Source organism: Arabidopsis lyrata (genome assembly GCF_000004255.2).
Source record: "Arabidopsis lyrata subsp. lyrata unplaced genomic scaffold ARALYscaffold_7, whole genome shotgun sequence".
In the NCBI taxonomy this organism is placed as follows: Eukaryota; Viridiplantae; Streptophyta; class Magnoliopsida; order Brassicales; family Brassicaceae; genus Arabidopsis; species Arabidopsis lyrata.
The window spans coordinates 18,520,456-18,538,115 of record NW_003302549.1 but is presented as its reverse complement, the minus strand read 5'-3'; the positions used below and the strand labels follow the sequence as shown (position 1 = coordinate 18,538,115).

At 38.1% G+C, this 17,660-nt stretch overlaps 4 protein-coding genes and 1 long non-coding RNA gene across 5 annotated transcripts; 2 read left to right on the top strand and 3 right to left on the bottom strand.

Moving 5' to 3' along the window:
- Window positions 1-688: 688 nt before the first annotated feature.
- On the bottom strand, window positions 689-1,831 carry LOC110226527. Its single transcript, XM_021018463.1, has 3 exons — window positions 1,706-1,831; window positions 966-1,619; window positions 689-883 (listed from the first exon to the last, which is right to left on the bottom strand). Exons 1-3 carry the CDS (start codon window positions 1,829-1,831, stop codon window positions 689-691), a joined length of 975 nt encoding a protein of 324 aa, XP_020874122.1.
- Window positions 1,832-1,884: 53 nt separating this feature from the next.
- Window positions 1,885-2,654, bottom strand: LOC110226526 (the record flags this gene model as incomplete). Its single annotated transcript, XM_021018462.1, has 1 exon — window positions 1,885-2,654. A coding segment is annotated over one exon (765 nt), but the record flags the coding sequence as incomplete, so codon positions are not given.
- Window positions 2,655-8,720: 6,066 nt separating this feature from the next.
- LOC9304505 (fimbrin-5) lies at window positions 8,721-12,994 on the top strand. Its single transcript, XM_021019063.1, has 15 exons — window positions 8,721-8,896; window positions 9,119-9,261; window positions 9,361-9,531; window positions 9,625-9,863; window positions 9,944-10,115; window positions 10,212-10,250; window positions 10,371-10,439; window positions 10,526-10,642; window positions 10,816-11,027; window positions 11,249-11,404; window positions 11,478-11,677; window positions 11,876-12,033; window positions 12,121-12,217; window positions 12,354-12,445; window positions 12,525-12,994. The coding sequence occupies exons 2-15, from the start codon at window positions 9,175-9,177 to the stop codon at window positions 12,777-12,779; spliced, it is 2,064 nt and encodes a 687-aa protein (XP_020874722.1). The 5' UTR covers window positions 8,721-8,896; window positions 9,119-9,174; the 3' UTR covers window positions 12,780-12,994.
- A 772-nt stretch (window positions 12,995-13,766) lies between these two features.
- Window positions 13,767-14,925, top strand: LOC110226983. The gene is made up of 3 exons (XR_002330868.1): window positions 13,767-14,015; window positions 14,143-14,358; window positions 14,642-14,925. It is a non-coding gene; the product is annotated as an uncharacterized LOC110226983 (long non-coding RNA).
- Window positions 14,926-15,632: 707 nt separating this feature from the next.
- LOC9306513 lies at window positions 15,633-16,952 on the bottom strand. Its single transcript, XM_021019937.1, has 2 exons — window positions 15,876-16,952; window positions 15,633-15,717 (listed from the first exon to the last, which is right to left on the bottom strand). Exon 1 carries the CDS (start codon window positions 16,162-16,164, stop codon window positions 15,916-15,918), a length of 249 nt encoding a protein of 82 aa, XP_020875596.1. The 5' UTR covers window positions 16,165-16,952; the 3' UTR covers window positions 15,633-15,717; window positions 15,876-15,915.
- Between the last annotated feature and the right edge of the window lie 708 nt (window positions 16,953-17,660).

Genomic DNA, 17,660 nt, shown 5'->3' with positions numbered 1-17,660 from the left:
CCGGCTCGAAACTATCGCCGGACAGGATTAGTGGGCTGCCAGGGTCAACCGGGGTTACGTTTTTGTTTTCCATCCTTGTGATGTTTATCGAGTGAATCTTTAAGTCCTTTGAAGAAAGTACAGGGGCAAATAAGCCCCTATTTATAATAGGATTAGGGTTTGTCTTGGAAACAAAAATTCAATAATGGTGGCGTGACCGAATGGTTTAAACCATTTTTGGAAATCGGGAAAAGGTAATTATTGCCTTAAAGGCGTGTAGTTTTTCCTGTTTCTCAAGGAATGGGAAAAGCAACAGTCGCATTAAAGACAAAGTTCATTAAATGCAAAGTAAAAAAGTTAAGGCCCAAGCCCAGTAAGTGTACCGAGTTGACTAAACCCGAAGTGGGGAACTCGCGTTAAGCCGAGCTCAGTTCTTGCATTCTAAGAGAAAGGTCTGATCAGCCTAAAAATCTCGAAAACATAACCACAAGGCCAAAAAGTGTTAAAAGCGGACTTTGCAAACCCGCACATTGTTTTAACCAAACCCTCTAGGGATTATAACTTGAAAAGGTTTAAAAGCATCCTCAGGCAAATATCTTGTTCAAAAGAAAATAATATTAAAGCCTCCTCAGGCGAAAAACATATCCAAATTTAAAATTTAAGTCTTCAAATAGATGGGACAAGCCCCAGTTTATAGTGGGCACAACCACTACGGGTCATCATCCATCTCGGGCTCGACTTCGGTTGACGAGGGTTCATTCAGCTCCTTGGCCGGGACTTGTTCAGAGGATGTTCCCTGCTCGCTTCCAACAGCACAATCATCGTCCGGGATGACCACCTGTACGGCAGGAACCTCAGATGGGGCAGCACCTTCCGTCTCACTTGGACCTAGGAAGAACAGTTCCTATTAGTCAAAAATAAAAAGCAAAGTAGAGGACAAGTGTCAAGGAGTATGAACTTACCAGCCCAGTCTAAACCCGATTCACCCAAGGGAGGTGACTTGGTGAAGAACTCCTCAACTGCTGAGGGTTGAAAGAGGAAGCGGGAATGGCTGCGAAGCGACTTCGTTTTTCGGCTAAACTAGCCGTCAGCTCGGACCTTTCTTGCTCTTCGGAGAAACCCTCTTCATGAATTTGGTCTAGCAAGAGTAAATTGCTCTCGTTCTCCTTGATATCCGATTCAAGCACCGATCGTGCCTTCTCGGTTTGCATGAAACGGATGGCCCCTTGAATCAACTCCATCCCGTGTCCCTTGACCTCTTTCCTGGCCTTTGATGCCGACCTTGCCAACTCGGAGTCCCGCAGCTTGACGATCGCCTTGTACTTCGCGTTAAGTTCGACGAGTTGGTTATTCAAGGAATAGGCGGTTGATTCGGATTCGGAGAGTCTACCTTCAACGCCGGAAAACTCATCCTGAAGTTGGCAATTCCGTTCGTACTGGTCTTGTAGCTCACTTTTCACTTTTGCGAGTTCGGATGTGAGATTGTCGACTCGGTCTTCCAATTCATGCTTAGAGCCGGAAGAAGAGCGGAGGTCATCCTCGAGAGCAGAAAACTTGCCCTTCCACGTGTCAATCTCCTGTTGCCGACTGAGAAACAGTCCCTCGTAGTGTTCAACCATGTCGTTGATTTTGCTGTTTGCCTAACATTTTACATAAACTCAGGATGGTGAGTCAGTACAAAGAATGATAACGAAACCAGAAACCAGAAAAATAAAATGGCACCAACCCGGGATGAATGATACGCATGTAGTAAGAAGCGTTCGCGAATTGCAGGGCGCCACTTGTCGAAATCTAGCAGGATCGCACCCGATCGGGTTTTGAAGCATCGAAAGACGCTACCCTCTTTCTCCATGGCTGTGAAGACAGAAGGAGAAGAGTTGTAGAATTTGGAATGTGAGCAAGATGAAAATTTAAAAGTATGTATGAATAGCCGTCAGACCTGAAAGCGATTTGCTCTGAGGGACGAGTACAACCTTCGACTTCGGGAGAGTATCTCGAGACTCAGTACCCCCCTTTTTAGGAGACGCGCTCCGGACAGTCTTCTCGCCACTATGTTGGGAAGAGGAAGACATGTCAACAGGAGGAGGGGGAGCCATTGGTTGGGAAGGAGAAGACGATTGAGGGGAACTGCCAGTCCGGGCCCTAGACTTCTCCCTCCGAGGAGAAGAGTCACTGCGAGATGACCTTTCTCTCTTTTGGCGAATCAGATTCTTAAGAGGTTCGTTGCTAAAATCATCTCGTGAAGAAGGACGAGGAGATCGAGTTCTCCGAGGAGAACGGTCACCGAGGCATTCACGACGAGGAGTCAACCTGAAAGCACCGGCAGATCTGGCCCCTTCGCCGCTACCATCATCAACCAGTAAGGTCCTACTATAGTCCTTCTTGTCGATAGTAGTCGCAAGAAACTCCTTGTTCTCCTCACAAGCCTCAGTTATCGGCTTGGAGAGAACATTACGCCTAGCCGCGAGGGCCTGAGCTGACAGTCCCTGAGTTGAGGGAGGAGGTGGCAGACGATGAAGTTTACCTGGGGGACTCATCCTGAGTATGTGGTTGGCTTCTATAAATCGCTCAAGAGTGAAGGAATTCCAAAGGGTTTCTCCTTCGAGGACTATTTTGAAGAACCCGATGAATTTTTCAGACGGGAGGGTCGGAGCAATGAAAGCTGCGAAGTGAAACAAAAAGTTTAGTCAGTAAAAAATACTAAGATGATCGAAAAAAGTATTTGTGACCTAATTTCTACCAGGCTTCGCAGACAACTTCGATGGGAGCACTTCAGAAAGATTTCCAATCGAAGCAGGAGTTTTCTTAATCAGAAACCAAGGATAATGCCAATTCTCATCCTTGTTCGGTAGGTGCGAGATGAGGTTCCTGTTGGCGTTCGGGTACACCGAGAAGTACTCTATTTTCTTTGACGAACTCCTCACGCTAAGAAGCTCGTTCAATTCGAGGACCCCGATAATATATCCGGCCTCCGCTGCCACGGTTATAATCCCTAGGATGGTTTGGAGGAGGTTGGGGTTAATTGGGGTAAAGCAATCTCAAGAGCTGCTAAGTATCGGACTAGGGCTTCAGGAAGGGGAAAGGTTAATCCGCAGCCCTTGAAATAGATCTCGTATACGCAAAAGTAGCCATCACGGTGGTTCTCCGGGGATTCCGTAGGATCGGCCACCTGTGATTCCGCCATGATTCCAGGCGAAATCTGGCAAAGCTCTTTCAGTCGTTCGAGAGATTGAAGAGTACAGGTGGATCTGAAGTGAGGACCAGCGATGTCATTAGGACGAGTGCATTCGTCGTTGCTAGAACGTCTCTCATCGTAAGTCGGAGACTCAGGTCTGTTGAATTCGGAAGTCATCGAGAAGAAGAAAAATTTGGGTCGAGAAGGAGAAATTTGGCAAAGAAAGCAGGGAGAATTTTAATCTAAAAAAAAAGAGAGAGAAGAGTAAAAGTAAAGAATAAAAAGTTTACCTCACGCAAGCTGAGTAGTGATGATGGAACCGCCTTAAGAGTCGTGGGGGAAGTGGGAAGGGTTTCCCGCTTTAATAGTAATTAATTAATATGCAGTCATAATGGTGACAGTTGTCAATCGGGCAAAAATGGATAGTGCCGAAATTAAAGAAGTGATGGGATTTTCGGCCGGAAATCAGAAGATTCTTAAGCGCAATCTTTGGTCATTAAAGTATTAAAATCTTCCGAACTAGAGTAACACTTCGGAAGACTTGGGGGGCTAATTGTTGGTGTCGGATCCCGCACTGATGGTTCGGGACCAACCAAAGATTGCCACATAAGCAGAAGTGAAGCCCACAAGGGATAAGGCCCACTAGATCCACAAGCTAAGGGCATGGGCGAGGTGGTTACACCGCGAAGAGAGATCGAAGTGGTTGCACCTCGAGATGAGAACGAAGTCGAAATCAAGGATAGTTCGGTTCAGGACTATTTGGGCTAAAGGGCGAAGCCCATGAAGACCGGAGTCAATTCAAATTTGAACGTTTAAGCAATAAATTCAAAGACCAAAACAGATACATTTAAGATAAAATAATTGTATTTAATTAGGAATTAAATATGTTTTGCAAGTATAAGTAGGAGGGCTAATTGCCATGTAAGGGGAGACCCAATTTTCTTTCTAGCAAATATAAAATAGCCTTTTTCATACCAATTCATAGCTTCTCAATATCAATTTTTTTCCTCAAGAATAATCCTTCTCACTAAATAAACAAATACTTGAGTGTGTGAATCCGCCATCACAGCTAGGAGAAAGAAATTTAAGACCTTCTTTTGGTTTCCAAATAGAGTAGTCTATATAATGCATATTCTAAAACAACCTCTTTATGTACAATAAAAAAATTTTATGTAGGAAAATCAATCAATAATGAGACAAAAAAACAGAAAATGAGAGTCTAAATTTTATTTATCACACAAGAATATCTCTACAGACCACCCACATCATAAGTACCATATCCAGAAAACAAACAATGTATTTTCTTGAAAAGATGAGAACATGCAGGATCAAGTAAAAGCTTTGATCAGATAATTTTAGACTGAATGATTCGATAGATGACTGATTATATTTGATCGACAAGACGAAAAAAAACGAAAGCTCGAAAACAGTCTCTTTATGTTAATTGGATAATCAAGAAGAAATTTTTATGTAAGAAAATCAATCAATCATGAGACAAAAACCGGAATATGAGAGTCTAAATTTGTTTTTTTTTTTTTTTTTTTTTTTTTTCCTTCTAAAGGCTTTTTATTAAAACTTATCAAAGATCATTGTTTACAACGGTATTAAGAAACATTGGACATGAGTGGTACATACACCATTGGTTTGGAGAAGTTCTAATGGTCTTTGCTAGTAATTCCGCACACTGATTTTGTTGACGATGCGTGAATAGAAACTTTGCATCCAGAAACTTATCTCTCCATCCCCATATCGTGTTTAAGAAGTGATTGAGCCGTGGGTTCAAAGCAGAGCCATTGATTATTCGGATTACATTTTGATTATCTCCTTCGAACTCGACCGCTCAATATCCTAGTGCCCAAGCTGCTTGCATTGCCCATATTAAAGACGTGCACTCTGCTTCTTCTGTTGTCATCCTCCCTTGAAATTGACCCATCCCACAATCCTGAAAAACTCCATGAGAATTGCGTATAATCCATCCGAGACCGGAGACTTGATTACCTTCATGGTGTGAGACATCATAATTACATTTAAGCCATCCTCTTTTCGGTTTTCTCTATTTGTAACTGCGCTTCATGGTGCTATGTCTCTTAACTGAGTTTGGATCATCATGGTGTGTGTTATCTAGCCATTCCTTCGTATCTATACTTGCCTGGTTAAAGATATCGTTTGGTTCCACTAGGCGTTGGTTAAAAACTAAGTCGTTCCTGCTTTTCCACACCCGCCACATTATCCACCAAGGTAAGAACCGTGTTAACGGTTCGATTTGTGGATCTTCATGTAGTTTGAATAAGTATCGAAGCTTGTCTTCAATAGGTGTTCCAAGGTCACCGATGCACATCGTTTGGAATCCTGCAGCTCTCCACACTAAAATGACCTGTGGGCATGTGAAAAACATGTGATTGCTTGTTTCCAAATTTGAGCAACAATGGGCGCAAAATGGATTGATATTAATGTTTCGGCGACGCAAGTTTTCCGCTGTCCCAATTTCTCGGGATGCAAGTCTCCACAAGAAATGTTTTAATTTAGGAGTTATGTTCAGCTTCCAGATACTGGTTGCAATGTCTGGGGACGTTGCAAGTGGAGGTTTAGGCTCCTCTTCGGTCACTCCTATGCTTATCTCTGTCCAATATCCAGATTTAACTGTGTAATTCCCATCCTTTGTTGGGATCCAAATGTAATAATCCTTTGTTGGCAATGTAGGCAAATAGATTTTATGAATGAGATGGTGATCTTCTGGTTGGATTAGCCTCTGGATTTGACCTTCATCCCATTGTTGTGTCCTTGGGTTAATGAGATTTTTGACTGCCAATTCTGGTGCTACTCCGTCTCTTAGCTTGGGTGTCCTTGGGGGCATCGTTGGAAGCCATGGGTCACTGCCAAGCTTAATAGTTTCACCATCCCTGATACTAAATTGTATCTTTTGTCGCAGCAGTTCACGTCCAAAACGGAGGGAATTCCAGCCATAAGATGGTTGTGTCCCACGTCCTGCGGAAAAGAAAGAAGCATCGCGGAAGTAACGGCCTTTGAGGATGCGAAACAGAAGGCAATGTGGTCGCTGGATTATTTTCCATGCCTGATTCGCAAGAAGTGCTTTGTTAAAAACATGGAAATCGCGAAAACCCATTCCTCCCGTGTTTTTTGGCGTGATCATTTTACGCCATGCTACCCATGAGAGTTTTCGTTTCTCTCTTGTTGTACCCCACCAGAATCTTGCAATCATTCGATCGATTTCAGAACATAGCTCCATGGGAAGTTGAAAACAATTCATAGTATAAACTGGCAATGCATATGCTACAGCTTTAATAAGTGTTTCTTTTCCCGCATCCGATAGAAACCTTATTTGCCATCCCTCTAGCTTTCTCTGTACCCGTTCTTGTATATATTGGAACATGTCCTTTTTCCTTCTTCCAAATTGCTCCGGTAATCCCAAATATTTACCTCCGCCTCCTATATTTGGGATTTGGAGAATCCGCATTATTCCTTCTCTTGTATGTTGGAACACTTTGGAGCCGAAAGGTATTGCTGATTTTTCCAAGTTGATCATTTGTCCCGAGGCTTCTTCATATTCATTGAATATTCGTGAGAGATTTTCACTGTTTTTGTGGTCTACTTTCACAAAGAATAAGGAGTCATCAGCAAATAAAAGGTGTGAGACCGCCGGGCCTCTGTTGCTAACCCGAATACCATTGATTTTCCCTTCTTTATGCGCTTGTAGCATAAGAGAGCTTAGCACATCCGCGCATAGTATAAACAGTGACGGTGACAGCGGGTCACCTTGATGTAATCCTCGGGTTGCATTGAAGTGTCCAAAAGGACTACCAATTGATCAATACAGAGAAAGAAACTGACCGAAGACACTCCATAACCCATGTTATCCATTGATTCGCGAAGCCCTTTTTCCTTAAAACTTCCTCTAGAAACCCCATTCGATTCGGTCATAAGCTTTGCTTATATCGGTCTTAACCGACATATATGAACTGGCACAGCGTTTACGAACCTTTAGAGAGTGAAGAACCTCGTGAGCTATAAGTACATTGTGATGAATCTCCCTGGAATAAACGTGGCTGGAATAAACCTGGAATTTGTTTATCACACAAAACTATCTCTACAAAATCAGCCACATGATAAATACATGGGCTACAAATGGTTGTTTTAAGTTGAATGGATTGAATATAATAAGTTGGAAAATATTAAGTTGAAAATCATTCAATCCATTCATCTCCAAAATTGTAGTTGAATGAGTTGAACATTTTTGCTGTAGAATTTGTTCAATTTTTCAGGTTTTTAAGTTGAATGGGTTGAATCTTTTTTTCAACTCTTTCATTTCAAATGGTGAAAAATTAGTTGAATGTTCATTCAACTCTTTCAGTTTGGTATTTTTTGTCAACCATTTGCAGCCCATATCTAGAAAACAAACAATGTCTTCTCTTGAGATTATATGAACACATATAAGATCACATAAAAACTTTGATTAAATCATTTTAAAATGAAAACGATTCAACCGAAGATAGATTCATAAAATATTTGACGTCTATCTACATACATCTTCCCATAAAGTTTTATCACATTTTGAGAAAAAAAAACAGAAAAACATCGAGAATTTTTTTACGGTTGAATACTTTGTAGAAGGGAAACATAAATTCTCAAATGGGGATTTTAGACCTTTTTTTTGGGAATTTTGCCAAATGTGCCACATTTTGGGAAAATCCTAGCAAATGTATCACATTTGAAATGGATTTAGCATCCATACCACATTTGGTGTTTGTGTGGCAACTCTTGGACGATTTTGCCCTTCTCTGTGCGTCAGGTATGTATCAGGGGAAAGAGCTACAGTAGACGCCGGTTAGGAAACGGGGACAACTTTGTGTCAGAGAAGGACAACTTTGTGTCAGAGAAAGACAACTTTTTCTGAAAGACAACTTTGTGTCAGAGAAGAAGGACAAAACATTGCATTAAATGTAGTTTACATTTACCATGGACAATAATTATGAAATAGAGTGAATGATGTCCCCCAATAATAAGTCCAGATCTCTTGATTGTCCATCGCCAGATGATGTGGTTTTACCAGCCAGAGATCTGGATTTACTCGGGGACAACTTCTCTTGATTGTCCATCGCCAGATGATGTGGTTTTACAAGCCAGAGATCTGAATTTACTTGGAGACAACTTGATCTTTATTTTATTCCGCCAAAGAGCCGAAGACGAAGGTCTGGATTTACTCGGGGACAACTTTGTTTTACCAGAGGGACGAAAACGGTTACCAATGCGTTAGGAGAGAGACTGTGGACGGCCGAAAATTCGGAGAGTCCCATCAACCGTAGGGTCTTGTCTCAGTAAGTTGGAGGGTAGAATCGTCTTTTCACATGATGAATGTGGTATGGATTCTAAGTGAACTCAGAAAGTGGTATTGGGCCTAAACTTTTTGAAAAAAGTGGTATTGGAGCTAATTTTCCCTTTTTTTTTTTTCTTTTTTTTTTTTGTCAACAATTTTGTTTTTTTTTTAATAATGATTAAAATTAAATAACAAAAATAAATGCGAAATAGAAACCCTCACCTTCTTCTTTCTCTCTCTCTCTCTGTCTCGTTGTCATATCATTCCATTTCGTCGCAGGTCGTGCGCTCGAAAAACTCAACACAAATTCATTATTTCCAAATAGATCTCTTTGAGCTTCAAAGATCAAAACTTTATCCGCAGAAATAATATGAACACCAATCACATTCAATCTCTGAATCTTCTCTAAGGTCTATTATCCATCGTCTCCTCTCTTTTAAAGTTTGATTTTGATCATCGTCTTTTCTTCCCATTACATCGGATCGATTTATCAACGCCATAATTATCTCAAAATCGTTGCTTTGCGTGTTTGTTTATCGAATTGCCATTTTGATCTTCTGGGTCAAAAGTTTGGTCTTTTTTCTGTACAAATTTTCTGGTTCCTGTTTGATTAAAGACATTTTATGTTGCAGGGATTTGTTTTGTCTCTCTATCTGGTCTTGATTCTGCGGAGAGAAATCGATAGAAAATGTCTAGTTACGTTGGTGTTCTTGTCTCTGATCCATGGTTACAGAGCCAATTTACACAAGTGGAATTGCGTACCCTTAAATCTAAGGTATATATATATATCTAAGATCGCATCTTTTCTTTTGATTCAGGAGTATCATTACATTACCTTGTGTGTTGAAAGATTTATTTTTTTGTGCATTGTTAGTTTGTTTCGAACAAAACTCAATTAGAGCGTTTTACTGTCGGAGATTTACCACCTGTGTTCTCAAAGTTGAAAGCTTTTAACGGTACCATTGATGAGGATGAGATCAAATCTGTATTGGACAAGTCTTATTCCAATGCTGACGAAGAAGTCGATTTTGAGACCTTTCTCCGGGTGAGTTTTGTACTTATGAGTCTGAAGATTTTTAGATGATTAGGAAGTCATTTTTTCCTGTTTTAATGTGACATGTATCGATGATTTCGATAGGCCTTTTTAAATGTGCAAGCCCGAGGAGTTGAAAAAACAGGAGGATCTAAAGGTTCTTCTTCATTCCTCAAAACCAGTACTACAACGGTTCATCATGCCATCAATGAATCCGAGAAGGCTTCCTATGTTTCCCATATCAATAATTACTTGAGAGATGATCCTTTCTTGAAGAGCTATCTTCCTATCGATCCCGCAACTAATGCTTTCTTTGATCTTGTTAAAGATGGTGTTCTTTTGTGGTATGTTTTTACTTTGGTCCTTGATTTTTACTGTTAGTTGTGAAATTTTGTTAGTAGTCATCTTTGTCACTTTTTGGCAGTAAGCTTATAAATGTTGCTGTTCCTGGGACCATCGATGAACGAGCTATCAACACAAAGAAAACGCTTAACCCTTGGGAGAGGAATGAGAACCTTACTTTAGGTCTCAATTCTGCCAAAGCTATTGGCTGCACAGTGGTCAACATTGGAACACAGGACATAGCTGAAGGAAGAGTGAGTAATTACATGATATACATATATCTTTTGTTCCTCTCTTTGCTTGATCTTTCAATTTTAATTGGTCCTTTCCTTCTTCTTTCTGTCTTGCAGCCATATCTCGTACTTGGGTTGATATCTCAGATTATAAAGGTACCCACCTTAAGCTTTTCCATTTATAGGTTTCATATGATGGCTACATTTTGTTTAAGTGACTTGTTATAAACCGTACTAACTCCTGACATTTTTGGTGTTCTTGGTGCAAAATATCAGATCCAAATGTTGGCTGATCTCAATTTTAAGAAAACGCCTTCACTTTTTCAATTGGTTGACGACACTCAGGTAAATATATTTGACGTGTTCAACGCTTTCCTTGAAGATTTGTTTTCATGATATTGAAACAACATAAAATCTTCATAACGATGCAGGATGCGGAGGAGCTCATGGGACTGGCTCCCGAAAAAGTTTTGCTAAAATGGATGAATTTCCATCTAAAGAAAGCTGGTTATGAAAAGCAGGTTACAAATTTTTCTTCTGATGTGAAGGTAACTTGCCCTTGCTCTCTTTGTCCTCAATAGCATATATCTTTTATAACAGTCTTGACAGTGATGCATTTTCCTTGTTTTAGGTACCTGTTCATGATTTGTTTAGCAACTAAAAATTTTATGGAGTCCAATTTCTTGTTGATCATAACATCAGCTTATTTTTCTGTTTTCAGGACGGTGAGGCATATGCATATCTGCTTAATGCCCTTGCTCCAGAACACAGTACACATGTGGCATTGGAGACCAAAGACCCCACAGAAAGAGCGAAAAAGGTTCTTGAGCAGGCTGAGAAGCTGGATTGTAAACGATACCTTTCTCCTAAAGACATAGTGGACGGCTCAGCAAATCTTAACCTTGCATTTGTGGCGCAAATATTTCAGCACAGGTCTGTAGCCACTGGCTGCTTTAAACAATTTGAGTCCATCTTCTCAGTGGTTTTTGGATTATTAGCTATCTCAAAATCCCAATGGTGTGCGTGATAAAATGTGGCATTCTTTGCATTTGATTATGTCTCTGATAGTGTTTTTACGGAGTTTCCAAATGAGTAAGAGAAAAGCTGATAATGATTTCTGTTCTGCTACATAAGTGCTACTTTGTTTGTTGCAGGAATGGATTGACTGTTGACGATTCAAAGACTTCATTTGCTGAGATGATGACAGATGATGTGGAAACTTCACGAGAAGAAAGATGTTTCCGCCTCTGGATTAACAGTCTTGGCACAGCCACTTATGTCAATAATGTTTTTGAGGATCTTAGGAATGGGTGAGCTATGGAGATTTGTTTGATGACATTTTATTTTTTTTATCTGCTTTTATCTAAACCTCATCTTCTTCAGGTGGGTTCTTCTTGAAGTTCTCGACAAAGTTTCACCTGGCTCGGTCAACTGGAAACACGCAAATAAACCTCCCATAAAAATGCCATTCAAAAAGGTTGAGAACTGCAATGAAGTTATAAAGATTGGGAAGGATCTGCGCTTTTCCCTTGTCAATGTAGCTGGGAATGACATTGTGCAAGGAAATAAGAAACTTCTTCTCGGTGAGTTCTCCTAAAAGGCACACTAATGGATCATGCACTTTCATATATCAGACTCATCAGCTTAAGATTTTGCTCTCGCATTCATAACTGTTAGTATTGTTTTGTTCTGTCGTTTCTTCTCTTGAAAGTTGCATCTGCTATAGTTTGATTTTGATTGGTAGTAGTATGTAATTACTTGTACCACCATTGGTTCTGCAGCTTTTTTGTGGCAACTAATGAGATATACAATGCTCCAACTTCTGAGGAACTTGAGATCTCACTCGCAAGGTAAAGAAATTACAGATGTAGATATTCTTAACTGGGCGAATAGGAAAGTGAAGAGAGGGGGCCGAACTAGTCAGGCTGATAGCTTCAGGGTAAGTGTTAACCAAGTACGGATGTGATTCATGGAGACCCATCTTCAGAAACCTAACAGTTTAATGGTTGCTTTTTTCTGATATTAGGACAAGAATCTGTCAAGTGGAATGTTCTTTCTGGAACTTCTTAGTGCGGTAGAGCCAAGAGTTGTCAACTGGAGCCTCGTTACCAACGGAGAAACAGGTAAAATTATGACATTTCTAACTTCATTACCTATTTTTATTGGGTGCTTCTTATTCTTTGGTGTAAAGTCTTTTTTTAATTGTCAGTACTGTTTTAAAGCGTGAGTTCTATCTGATTGTAATTGGCATTTAAACAGAGGAAGATAAGAAGTTGAATGCCACATACATCATCAGTGTGGCACGAAAGCTCGGATGCTCCATATTCTTGTTGCCTGAGGATATCATAGAGGTAAGAGAGATACACCTATTGAAACAGGCTTGATTGTTTTTCCGGTTTCTCTGACTCAAATCTACTTGCGTAAAAACAGGTGAACCAGAAGATGATGCTTATTTTGGCAGCCAGCATCATGTACTGGAGCCTCCAACAACAATCAGACACAGAGTCTACTGTCTCAGAAGACGCCACTGATGATGGCGACGCAAACTCTGTTGCTGGTGAAATCTCCAATTTGTCCATTGATGGGGCTTCTGAGTCCAGTCCCACTGTCCAAGACCAAGAATTGCTGACGAAGGCAGAGAAAGATGAGGATGAAGTTGATGGTGAGAATAATAAAGATGCATAACGCGTTTGAATTTGATCGTTGTTTTTGGTTTATTGCGTGAAGTTTTGATTGGCACAAAGGAAACCTAAAGAAAGAAAGAAGAACAAGGTTTGATGTATACAAACAAAGAGGGTTTTGGTACACAAGTTTTACATTGTGTACGTAAACCTCATTTTTGAATTGTGAAAGTTCTACTTTATTTTATTTTATTTATTGGACATTTTTTTTTTGTTGAACACTGGTGGGAAATATAGTTTTTTTTTTCCTTTCCAGTTTCATTTTTGTTTATGAATCGAGTTTATCACCGGTCTAAACTCGAAATATAACTGTTTTAGGCAGAAAACAATAACATTTAATATTGTGAATCATATACAGAAGGAACCGAGAAGAAAGATCAGCAACAACTGGTTTTATTGCGGGATAGCTCATGATGTTCATATTGATCTATTATACGCCTCTGTATTTAGCATTGGGTGGATCTCATATAATTTAGCTCTACCGAATCTTTTGTTTCATTTATTCTGGAACAATCAAAAACACTTTTTTGATTATGGATCTACTATCAGAAATTAAATGTGTAATCTTCTCATTTAATGTGTATTCTTGAATAATCTAATTTTTAAATTATCAACCATTCCATTTTACCAAATTCATTGTTAGATTAATCAATATTTATATGTTTCGATGCAACAACAAGATGTTATTTGTAACAAGTAGTTTTGTTGTTTGTGTCCAATGTTTACACACAATATAGATTCAGAAGACACAGTTCAAAACAGTTTATAATTTTCAATGGTTCAAACTGTCTAGCTATATTTCTCTACAGCTTATTATTATTTTGGTCGAATTCACTTCCGGACTACTTGATTTTCATGTGTCAATACTTCAATTTATTTTTTAGAGTTATTTTAAAATAAGGCATCAAGTGCCTTTCGCTTTTCGGCACTTTCCAAATGCTGTCACGATTTAGGCATCGAAAGCCAGCGAATTGACTGAATTTCCCTCCTCTCTCTGATGTCATTCTGCTACTCTCTCTTCCATGCGCAAGCTTCACTTTTTGGGAGAACAGGTACTCCGACTCCGACGAATACCAATTGATCTCTCGCTTCTAATAACATCCTTCTACTTTCTACCAGTGATCTCGGATTTACCGATTCTTCCGAAAATCTCGTCTTTATCCTCCGTAAATCTTTTTCCTCCTTGAAATCTCTCCTTGATTCCTCCGGAGTTCCTCTCTTCTCCACCTCCCGTATCTGTGTAAGCCTCCTTGAAACCACAATTTTGATCTCAATTTCTTCAATTTTACAATTCTTAGAGCTACTTGTTTAAAACCCCATTAGCTTCTAAACGATCTCTGATTTGAATCTCATTTTGTGAAAATTAGTATCAACATAGGTTCCATCGTTGAAGCTGATTATAAAGATGCGTGGGTGACTGGTTTTTTGGTCAAAGAGATTGATGATGAGAAGTGTTTGAGGTTCTCACTTTCAGAAATCATGTACCATTTACAGGTAAGATTCCATTGCTTGGCTCTCTTAACTCGTCTTCCTCATTCGTTTAGATTCAACAATCACTGAGGAATGGAACTCTTTGTCTAACGGTAAGGAAATAGTATTTGGCAATGTGCACTTTATGATTGCGAGTTTAATTGGTTTCGTTTTGAGTTCATTCATATGTCTTGTATTTGGGTATAGTTTTGAATACCACCACAAAGTTAAATTGCTTTCTCTTGGGTTTAGTCACCTGCCTTGGCATTAGGGTATATAGTTTTGAATACATCCGCAAAGTTAAATTGGTTTCCCTTGGGTTTAGTCATCTGCCTTGGCTTTAGGGTATAGTTTTCAATACCACCGGGTCGTTAAATTCGTTTTCTTTGGGTTCAGCTAATTTCTAAAGATACCGATAACATGGGAAGATGGACGTGGATAGATGAAGAAGAATGGAGAGCTTCTCCCTTCATCTCTCAAAGTCAAACAGTCATTTCTTTCAACAATATATGGAGAGCTTCTCCCTTCATCTCTCAATACATAGATTGTGCATAAAACAAATATGTAGCTTTGGACCAAAAACACTGTCTTTTATCGCTTTTATTTGATAACCAAAACAAGCTTCTTCTGTTGCTTATGTCTTTTATCACATTGGTACCAGAAAAAAAAGAAAAATCTCGCTTATTTAAGTTGAAGGGCAAAATAGTCAGATACAGTGATGTTTGTGTGCAATGTGGTACCTTTCACTATAGTAATGCCTGTTTCCGAATCTCTCTCATCAAAAGTGCCTGTTTTTATAAATTTCTCTATTTTTTATATATTGTTTGTCAAATACTCCCTCTGTTCCTAAAAGATTGATTTTCTAGCATTTTATTTGATTTTTATTGACTTATAATAAGTAAATAGTAAACTTCAAGATATAATGATTATAAATCATTAACTTTCTTAGACTACTATTGGTTGATAATTATTAAAAATATTTAAAATTAAAAACAATGTTAAAATGATTAAACAATGATTGAATTCTTAATATGTGTGAAAATTCTAAAACATCAAACAATTAGGAACAAAGGGAGTATACTATAGAAGATTAGGTTGAGAAGACAAGCAGGCTAATACCCACCAAATTCTTTTTTGAGAACTACAAATTTTGTGACACTAGCTATATATTTATTTAGGCCATCAGATTTACTTTATTTACTCATATTATATTTTATATAAATTTACTACATTACTTAAAAGCTTTTATTATTTGAGATAAGAAAAATAGTAAATATAGAAAATACATCATATATTTTTGTTGGTTGAACTACTTGTTAAGATCTCCACAAACGGCGAGATTTATTGTCTTTAATGTAAAGTAAAACAATTTTTTTTTTAAAAGAAGTAAAATAAAATTATTATTACTATTAGATTTTTTATTGCATATTTTTGAACAAGAACTAATACATGCTGCTGCATACTTCTCCCATCTGTTCATAACATATAATACCAGAAACAATAAAGATAAACTTTAATATTTAAAAAGAGTCATAATATTGTATATTATATAAATATATAAGCATCACAAAAGCAGCTTTATGAGCCATATTAAAATTTTAAATGAAGATTAAGCTTGCGATAAACTTACTTTGATATTCGATAGAAACACAACCGGTTTTGCAGAAATATCAATTTGGTCGATTTGTTTTTGGTATTATTTCAGAAAAATGTTCCACACATTTCTTGTCACATTTTTTAGGACATTTGTTTTTGATTAGAAAGATTGGATTAAGAAGACACAGTTCAAAACATTTAAGATAGCATATAGGATCTTGTTTTAAAACGACTGGAGTATTTTCTATTGCCTTCGATTCAACCATAAGGGTTCCAATCATCAACATCATCACCAAAAATACGCCCATTTTTTTGTTCTCCATTTTCTATGAGTACAAATAGTTCTTCTTTGTTTTTTTTTCTTTTTTTTTCTTGAGAGGATTGAATATTATAGAAGGTTATGGAAAGTGTTTGTTGATTGTGAATGTTATTGGAGTACAATATGATTTACTTATATAGGGATTGTGGTATTTAATTTATATTAGGTTAGAATATCCATAATCAACAACAAATTTGTTAATTTTTTTGGTTAAATGAGTTGTCATTGATTGAAAAGGGTTTATAAAAGATACTAATTAATAATCAAAGAGAATCAAAGCTTAACTGTTTTGTATTAAACATGTGTTTTTTTTCTGAATGTGAATGTTAGTGATATTGCTAAGGCATGCATGTTTTAGATAGAGTTACTTTTTTTTTGGGTAGGATTTAGATAGAGTTACTTCATATAGAGATTGTGTAATTTGTGTATTAGTTATTAATTTAATATTCTCATATTCACCAACAAATCAGCTGCAACATAGTGAGTAAGTAACTTATTCATTGAACCTATCACCTTGATCTTAAATCATTTTTGAAATATCCATTCTATGACTATGTAACTTATTCAATCAAACATATAATCTTGATCTTAAATCAATTTTAAGATATCCATTCTATGACCTCAAGTTATTTCAAAATAGTCATAGAATATTTATATATTTATATACTGAAATGTAGATATCTTTATGTAACGCTCCGACCACCACCTCTCTTAATGGGTCCTACATCCTCTATCGGTCCGTGGGTCCACCAGTGTCCGATTGTCGGTCTGCTACGTCCGGGAGGCTTTGAAGACTTGTTTACCGACCTTACAAATCACCACATGATCTTTTCCTGTGTTTTGTCCTCACTCACACAGTTCCGACAATCACTTTCCGGAAGGTCACCCATCCTGAAATTGTTCAAGCTCAAGCACCCTTAACTGTGGAGTTCTTTCAGGCCAGTTGACTGAAAAGATAATTGCACTTTGGTGACATAGGTGGTCAAATCAATTCTTTTAAACCTCTCCGCATGCACCACCATATTCCTAAAACCGGGATGTTACATTTATTCTTTTTATTTTAATATAAATACATGCAACGTTTCAAAATACTTTTTCTGAAATAAAATATTTATATGTTTGATTTCTATATTTTTTTTTTTTTTGACATCTTTGGATCGACAAGGCCCGATCCATAGCCAATCCCTACTACGCGGGGTAACGCGACTTACTGGAGTCGAACTCCGGTGGAGAAGGCGGAGTCAAATGGACTTAACCACTTGATTTCTATATATGTGATGCCATTTCTAATAAAAATTGATTTTCATAGAATTCAATTTTACCGTAATTGATAAATTTGTGAGAAATTTTTGTTTGGATAAGTATTGTCTAATTCTCAAATTTAGATGGCTGATAAGCTTAGTTTTGGACCAATTTCAGATATTTGACGCATTATATCTAAATTGGGCAAAAACTAAAAATCTAGAGTTTACCCAATATTACCTCTACAATCAGGTCCAA

Excerpts from the sequence above, each read along its gene's own strand:
- LOC110226527 (XM_021018463.1), bottom strand. The coding sequence starts at position 1,831 with ATGGAGAAAGAGGGTAGCGTCTTTCGATGCTTCAAAACCCGATCGGGT. Across the intron at positions 1,620-1,705 it reads ATGCGTATCATTCATCCCGG|GCAAACAGCAAAATCAACGA; the intron begins GTTGGTGCCATT and ends GTAAAATGTTAG. Across the intron at positions 884-965 it reads CACCAAGTCACCTCCCTTGG|GAACTGTTCTTCCTAGGTCC; the intron begins GTGAATCGGGTT and ends TTTGACTAATAG.
- LOC9306513 (XM_021019937.1), bottom strand. The coding sequence starts at position 16,164 with ATGGAGAACAAAAAAATGGGCGTATTTTTGGTGATGATGTTGATGATT.
- LOC9304505 (XM_021019063.1), top strand. The coding sequence starts at position 9,175 with ATGTCTAGTTACGTTGGTGTTCTTGTCTCTGATCCATGGTTACAGAGC. Across the intron at positions 10,116-10,211 it reads AGGACATAGCTGAAGGAAGA|CCATATCTCGTACTTGGGTT; the intron begins GTGAGTAATTAC and ends TCTGTCTTGCAG. Across the intron at positions 10,643-10,815 it reads ATTTTTCTTCTGATGTGAAG|GACGGTGAGGCATATGCATA; the intron begins GTAACTTGCCCT and ends TTCTGTTTTCAG.